The sequence below is a fragment of the Zeugodacus cucurbitae genome, chromosome 5 (genome assembly GCF_028554725.1).
Source record: "Zeugodacus cucurbitae isolate PBARC_wt_2022May chromosome 5, idZeuCucr1.2, whole genome shotgun sequence".
NCBI classification, from domain to species: Eukaryota; Metazoa; Arthropoda; class Insecta; order Diptera; family Tephritidae; genus Zeugodacus; species Zeugodacus cucurbitae.
The window spans coordinates 64,721,787-64,729,553 of record NC_071670.1 but is presented as its reverse complement, the minus strand read 5'-3'; the positions used below and the strand labels follow the sequence as shown (position 1 = coordinate 64,729,553).

The 7,767-nt window shown below is 33.8% G+C and overlaps 1 protein-coding gene across 1 annotated transcript; it reads left to right on the top strand.

The window, feature by feature from the left end:
* The first annotated feature begins 300 nt into the window (after nt 1–300).
* On the top strand, nt 301–7,248 carry LOC105213834 (pancreatic triacylglycerol lipase). Its single transcript, XM_011186925.3, has 5 exons — nt 301–1,027; nt 4,807–5,072; nt 5,138–5,299; nt 5,365–6,010; nt 6,081–7,248. Exons 1-5 carry the CDS (start codon nt 910–912, stop codon nt 6,497–6,499), a joined length of 1,611 nt encoding a protein of 536 aa, XP_011185227.1. The 5' UTR covers nt 301–909; the 3' UTR covers nt 6,500–7,248.
* Nucleotides 7,249–7,767: the final 519 nt, after the last annotated feature.

The window sequence follows — 7,767 nt, the reverse complement described above, 5'->3', positions numbered from 1 at the left end:
AACAGCAAAGTATACTATCAACCATAAATCGCGCAGCGGCTCTGTACGTCACCTCACCGCAACCCACCTCAAACCCACCAGCACTACAGCGATCCCCAATTTAAAGCCGAAGAACTTGCCGAATAAGCGAAGAATAGACTAAAGATCACGATTTGTTGTATCTCTTGCACTGCGACGACTTGCTGACTGTTATTGCTGGTCCGTTGCTGATCGTTTGCGATCGGCTCGACTTGATTTCGCTGCGGAAGATTAAGCCGTCACACGGTACACGCAAGTATCAATAAAATTGCCCCAACGAGGCTGATGCGAGTCAGTATAGCGGCGTTTTTCAAACTAAACAGATGAGCTTGGCCAAAAGTGAACAAAGTGTACGAGAGCAGAAAGCGAACGAGCGAAAGAAAAGTCAAAGTAAAATTGTATTGGAAATGTGTAAAGCGAAAGTTGGAAGAAAGTAGAAGACGAAAGAAGAACCTTAAGACAAGAACATTCCTTGTGTGGAAAGTGAATTTGTTGCGTTCAAATTAAAACAACAACAAAAAGTGATAATTGCACATTTCCTCCAAAAAAAGCTGAAAGTGTTCAGATACAATTGAAATTCTAAGAAAATTTTTGAATTCTTCTCTCCAAAGTTAGAACAAAAATGTAGATAAATGCCTTAACGTTCTAACGGCTGCGTTGAATATCAACTTGTGCGCTAATTTTGGCAAGTGATCGTTGCGTGATCGCACGTAAAACAAAAGTGAACAAAGAAGAACTGTGAAAATTACAACAATAAACAATAAACATAATAAACTCGTAACAATAAAAACCGTTAAGGTTGTGAGAGAACATTATAGTAATCCATAAGAATTTTTATTGCAATTGCAATAATTTCTAAACAACAACAACAACAACAGCAATAACAACAAAATGTATATATCAAATTCCACCGGTGGCCTGATGCTGCAGACGATGCTCTATTTGGCAAATCAGACAAGTAGAGCAGCTGTGAACACATTGGTCGATCTGCCGCCAGCACAGAAGAGTGGTAAGTGAATGATCATGAATAGTGAATCATATTTGTATTGTATGTAAAAAGTGTGTATTTGAGGCATGTGGCGCGATTGACGACATGTGGCGTGTTGCGTTGAAGCAGCGTCTCTATGAGCAATGTTGTGAGAAAAATTTGCTTGTTGTGGAGCGAATTGGCAGTTTTTTACTAGTAGCGAGTGTAATTAGATTATTTTATAATTTTTTTTTATTAAAAAATATGTAACTAGTTAGTAACTAGTCCGAAACTAGTTCTAATTGATATCTAAAAAAGTTAATACTTTTGATGAGAGCAAATAATTTTAAACCAATACATATTTTTGTTAAATTTTCCAACTGGTCTGCAACTAGTCCAAAATTTACTAGCCTAAAATTGTTTAAATTTCTACAAAAAAGATAATATTAATAAATATTATAATATTCCAACCAAAACCAGTTTCGTTTGTCACTAGTTATGTAACCAGTTCGACAACACTACCAATTGCCTACATATTAAAAAATATTCTGCAACATTACAAATTTAGACATTGCAACATACAATTTCACGCATTTTAAGAAACCTGCCACTGACCAAACTCGATTTTAAGAACTAGCCAAATTTAAGCAATGTGGCTGCAATCACCGTTAGTTAGGCAATTCGGAAATGGTCGATTTCGTAAGAAGCTTTGGGAACCGGAATAGTGGTACAACTAGTCTAAAAATTTCGTCACTAATGCTAACCAGCTGTCTAGCGGCCAGTTATCGATTTGGTTCTCTTTCATTTTCTTACAATTTACAAGTTTCTTGTTGTCTACTCTGCACTGCCACCCCTTCTTCCGCTGCGCTTGCAAGCATAACTGCACTGCAGGTGATTCTATGTGTTGCTAGCGGCTAATATTTGTTAATATGTAAACTAGTAAGGTAGTAAATGGGTTTGCTTACATATACATATATGTACATGTTTATATGTAAATGCATTAATTTCTGGTTTGGAGTGACTTTTCATTTTTTGAGTTGGAATTTGGTAATTTTTTTTTAATATGTGGTATGAAAGTTTTGACATAAAGACAGTGGCACCATTGTTTGTTGAAGTGGGTACTTCAGTTCAAACAAAAATACATATTTATATGTCCATATATATAAATGCTTGGGAGGTCGCGCTGCTCATTCAGCCACATAAACTCGAATTTTAATTTTTCTTTATATAAAAATTTTACATACATATTTACTTAAATTTACATATTGAAAATGAGAGTTGAGTTCAGTGAGATTTTCTCTACAATGCATCAATTAAATATTGATATTTTACATTTTTTATAGAATAAAAAAAATTTTTAATTTTTTTAAATTTTTTTTTATTCTATGAATTTTTTATTATTTTATATATTTTTTTATAGAATAAAAAAAAATTTAAAATTTTTTAAATTAATTTAAATTAATCAAATTAAATATTTTTTAAATTTTGTTTTTATTCTATAAAAAATGTCAAATTTAAATTCGAAATAATATTTATGTTTGAATTGAAAAAATTTAAATTAATTAAATTAATATGTAAATATGTAAAGCAAATGCTATGATTATTAATGAAGTAATGCTCAGCAATTGATTTTCTACTGAAACCATTAAAACTATTTAGGAAAAAATATTATAATTATTCACTGAAAACATCACACTTCATTATTAATAATATGTAATATTGTTGCTAACCTTTCACATTAAAATAATTGTCTGGGAAATATTGCACACAAAGTTTATTTTTAGTAACATAAAGATTAGAGCTCTCATTAATATTGTTGCTAACCACCTACAATAGCAACTAAATACAAATAATTATAAAATAATCAATAGAACATAAAAAAAAAGAAAAAAAAATTAATACAAAAAATAAAACAAATAAATATTACAAAAAAATTAAAAAAAGTGAAAAAAAAAAATAAATTAAAAAATAATTGAAAAAACCGGCAAAACTTGAGGAAGTCGTCTCGAAACAATTTAATTCAATTGAATATTAGTTACAGCACATTTCCTACACAAATCAGCACAGATCTTTGTAGACAGGCTATGGAGTTCAAAGAGTGCAAATTATGGCGATAAGCAATATCGTCACGAAACACTTTTCTTATGAACACACAAATGTATATACATATTTATATATATACATAGATGTCAATAGAGGACTTCAAAAATACTACACGAGTATCAAAGAGTACAAAAATTTTTTTAGTGATAACTCAAATTTAATTACTAGCAAGTGCTAAGTGCTTTCATTTCATACTATATTTTAATAATTTACATACAAACAAACACGTAAATATATAATTAAATATATAAAAAAATAGCTTAGGTATATATGTTAGTATGTGTGTACTAAATTCGCTAATCGTGCTTTCGAAACAGAAAGTAAAAAATGAAATATAGACATGCTTACATATTATATAGATTTATGTGTATGTAGAATATATACGAACGAAAAAATTAGAATTTAATTATTTTTTGCACATTGTTTGACTACAAGCTCGACTCGCTCTCTTTACTGCTTACTAGAACAAAGTTTCATATTTAATATTTCGTCGCGAAAGTTAGGTTTAGCAGAAGGAAAAGCAATAAAAATTATTACCAAGCGGCCTATTTGAAATAAATTCAGTACAAAATACAATAGAGCTTTGTTGTATTTTTAATAGCTTTTCCAGAGCGTCATAGTATTTTTTATGTAGACTTAAATAATATGAAAAAAAATAAAATTTTGTTCACAAAATGACGCATAATGTTAGTGTAATTGAGCTGAGTGCGTCATAAGCATTGAATTCAGTAAAGAAAGGGTTTCTTACTTAACCCTTATAACGATATATTTCAATATTCTTAAAAAATAAAGAAAATTCCTGAAATTGTTTATTTCCATGCCTATTTTATTAATTTAATTCATTTTTTTTTTGGAAATGTGGCAACCCATTAGAAAATATTCCGATTTGCAAGCCTTTTGAAATAGCTAACATAGTTCTTATTTATTTTATTAATTTAAATTCTTTGAAAAATATTAAACAGGTGGCAACCCTTTCCAAAATTTTTTTTAAATATAATCCTTTTTAGTTTGAACCCTTACTTAATATCTTCAACTCACAATTTTGTATGTAAAGATTTTTAAAAACATCAAAAGACGGCAACCCTTCTCATATATATACGGTTAGAAGATTTGTATTTTTTATAGAATTTAATATTTTTTTTAATTTTTAAGAAATATATCAAAAGCATCGATGCAAATGATTTTGTTGCTTTTGTTTTGTGTAGTACAGTATATGATAAACAATTTTAAACAGCTGGCAACTTTTCTCAAAAATATTTTTGAATATAACACTTCGTAACCATATTAAATTATTTCAGTAAATCATCATTTCAATTTAATTTAAAAAAAATCAATAGGTGGCAACCCTACTTATAAAATGTGTTCAACCTTCTGAACCAGCTTCTAAAAAGTTGAACCGTCAAAACCAAATTTATTTCAAAAATTTTTTTGAATGAAAATTTTTAAATTGGTGGCAACACTTTTTGAAAGTATAAACCCGGCTCAATGAAATCTACAATTACAGCTTCTATTGGTCAGAAAATTTGAACTGGCCTAAGCGACTTTAAAATATTGCCAAAACACACAGCAAAATATTTCCAAGTTTTTGGATCTCTATATTGTTGGACCTGAAAACCTTTCTTAAATACATTTATAAGACATATTCACCCAATTTAAGCTCTGAACATATTTTTAATGTTTATCTAATGCCAAACACTCTACTTCCACTTACCTTGCAGACAGCAATGAGATGAAATGTTATGGTGTTTACGGTTGCTTTCCCTTGAATGGACCTTGGACAGCGGAGACGCGTCAAATCAATGTACATCCGCAGAAACCCTCACAAATTGAACCACATTATACGCTCTACACAAGACGTAACTTGGACAAACCGAAGTTCATAGATCTCAACGATCCGGAAGCTGTGAGCCATATGGGCATAAATGCAGCCGGGAAAATATATCTCGTCTCGCATGGTTATCTAGAAAATGGCAATATTGAATGGGTAAGTGATAAGGCACACCTTCAGTTGTAAAATTCTTTACTTACCTGCCACAAATTCTCTTACAGATGAAAGAAATGGCCAAGACATTGCTTCAAAGCGAAGCAGAGGGTAATGTGGCAGTGATACTCATCGATTGGGGTGGCGGTTCGAATCCACCATACGTGCAGGCCGTTGCGAATATACGCTTGGTGGGCGCTATCACTGCACATGTCATACACATGCTCTACGTAAGTTCGACTACACATGGAGTTAAAGTTTCTTATAATTAATATAAAAAATTTCCACCTCACAGGAGGAACTACAACTGTCCGACCTCAGCAACGTGCACATCATCGGCCATTCGCTGGGCTCACATTTGGCTGGCTATGCTGGCTATCATTTGCAGCAAGATTTTGGCTTGAAGTTGGGACGCATCACTGGGCTGGATCCGGCGGCGCCACTTTTCTCCGAAACCGATCCCATAGTACGTTTGGATCGCTCCGATGCCGAATTCGTTGATGCCATACACACCGACGCGAATCCGTTCATGAAAGGCGGTCTGGGCATTTATCAGCGTGTGGGTCATGTGGATTTCTATCCTAATGGCGGTTCCGAGAATCCCGGCTGTGATGTGCGTCTGCAGGATTACATGAAGAGTCGCAAGAGTTCCGTTTTCTTGAGCATGCAAGAGTTTCTCAGCTGCAATCACATACGTAGTTATCAGTACTTCACGGAGAGCGTGGAGAACAAGTGTCCGTTTATGGGTATCACCTGTGAATCGTATGAGGCCTTCAAGCAGGGGCTATGCTCGCGTTGCGATGAAAATGGTCTACTGTGCATGCGTATGGGTCTAAACAGTTATACGGACTATAAAGAGCTGCAAGCGGTGGGCGAGTTGCGCAGCACTGACAAGCCGCCGATCTTGTATCTGACGACAGCCGAGAAGAAGCCCTTCTGTCGTAAGTGCTGCTATATCAGTTTGACTTCTTCAAAACAGTTAAATTAAATATTTTCTTTTATTTACCGCAGGCATTCACTACAAAATCACAGTGCGTGTGTCGGGTCATGACGAGAGCACAATGCATGGTGGAGAAATCGGCACGATTTCTGTGCGTCTGCATTCACGTACGCGTGGCAAGAAGGTCGCAGATCATATACGCTTCTCCGAGAAGCCCATGTACTTCGAACCGGGTTTTGAGTATAGTGCTTTGGTACCTGGCAAGGATGTGCACGATCCGGCGTCGTATGCTTCGGTTTACTGGGAGTATCAAACGAACTTCCTGAATCCACTCACATGGCGCATACTCTCAGCGCCGCGCATTTACCTGGATTATGTAATAATTGAGTCGCTGGAGCACCCCGATATGCAGCTGAAGCTGTGCCCGCTCAATGAGAACGCTGTGATATCCGGCACGGAGAATATACTGCAGGAGAAGTATTGCAAGTGATGCATTTCATGGGCCGCACACTTCTTGTAAATATTCGCACGAGATAAACCGATTTTAGAACCCGTTAACTGCACTATACACTGAAAATCACGAAATTTCAACAAAATGAGACCGACGAGCTGAAGAAGACGCGCACAACTAATGCCGTTTCCGCGGTTTATGTCAATTTGCAACGGATGTGTCAAAAAGTACCGCTTCGTCTACAGTGTCTACAGCAAACTAATACTTGTGTATACTCACCGCAGATGTCGCAAGCCCGAAGGTTTATCCAAGATGCAAACCATAAGCGAAGTGAGAACAGTATTGGGTCTATTCTCAAGTGAGAAGAACACTTCAATTAGCAGCTGCAAAAACCTTATCCCATTGTAGAGTTTTCAAATTGCTCTCTTCTCAGCGTAGACTCACTACTGTAACTCTTCTCATTCATACAGGAAGAGTTGCTTCTGTTCATAGTGCACAATTTGGGTACGGTTTCAGCGTTCTCAGCTACATTACCTGTAGGAATATCACATCCACTCATTTGTATATACAAACATACATTCATCGATATATAATTATAATGAAAATCCATCTGTACATACATTACCTTATAACAGTATAACTGCTACCACTACTACATATATACATATTTATTGAATAATTTATGTGAACTTATTTTGTACCTAATTTATTTACATATTTATGTAACGATAAATAATATAATTTGCTAATAAAATATTTAAGTTTAAAAGAATTTATGCTACTTAAAATGGATTTTTCTAAAATTATTTTTGAAAAAAGTTAGGTTAGGATAATTTTGAATACTGAAAAAAATTAGTGTATGAAGAATTGAAAAGTAAAAAATCTGAAAAATAAATATTTTATAAAATTTATTTTTATTTTTTAACAAACGCTTACAGTTGAAACAATTATTTTAACAGGGCTGCCAGCTGATTAAAATTTTAAATAAAAAAAAATTATAACACATACATATAAATGAAGAATCATTACACAATTGGTTATATACCGTATAAGTTTAGTAGGCTCGCAGTTAAAAATATTTGTCAGAGTTGCCATCTGTTTACATTTTTGAATTACTGGCTTCAAAAAATCGATTTTTTTGCTTTGTTTTAAATCTCTTCCAAAACTATCCAAGAATATGTCTTTGAAATTCGACATATTTTCGAAGCTAGAGCAGTTTTAGTGGCCGAGCGTCGAGCAGGTGCGAAAGCTCAGGCAGACTTTAATGCGCGTTTTCTCGAGCTTTTATTTTCACAAGTGTTAGAAAA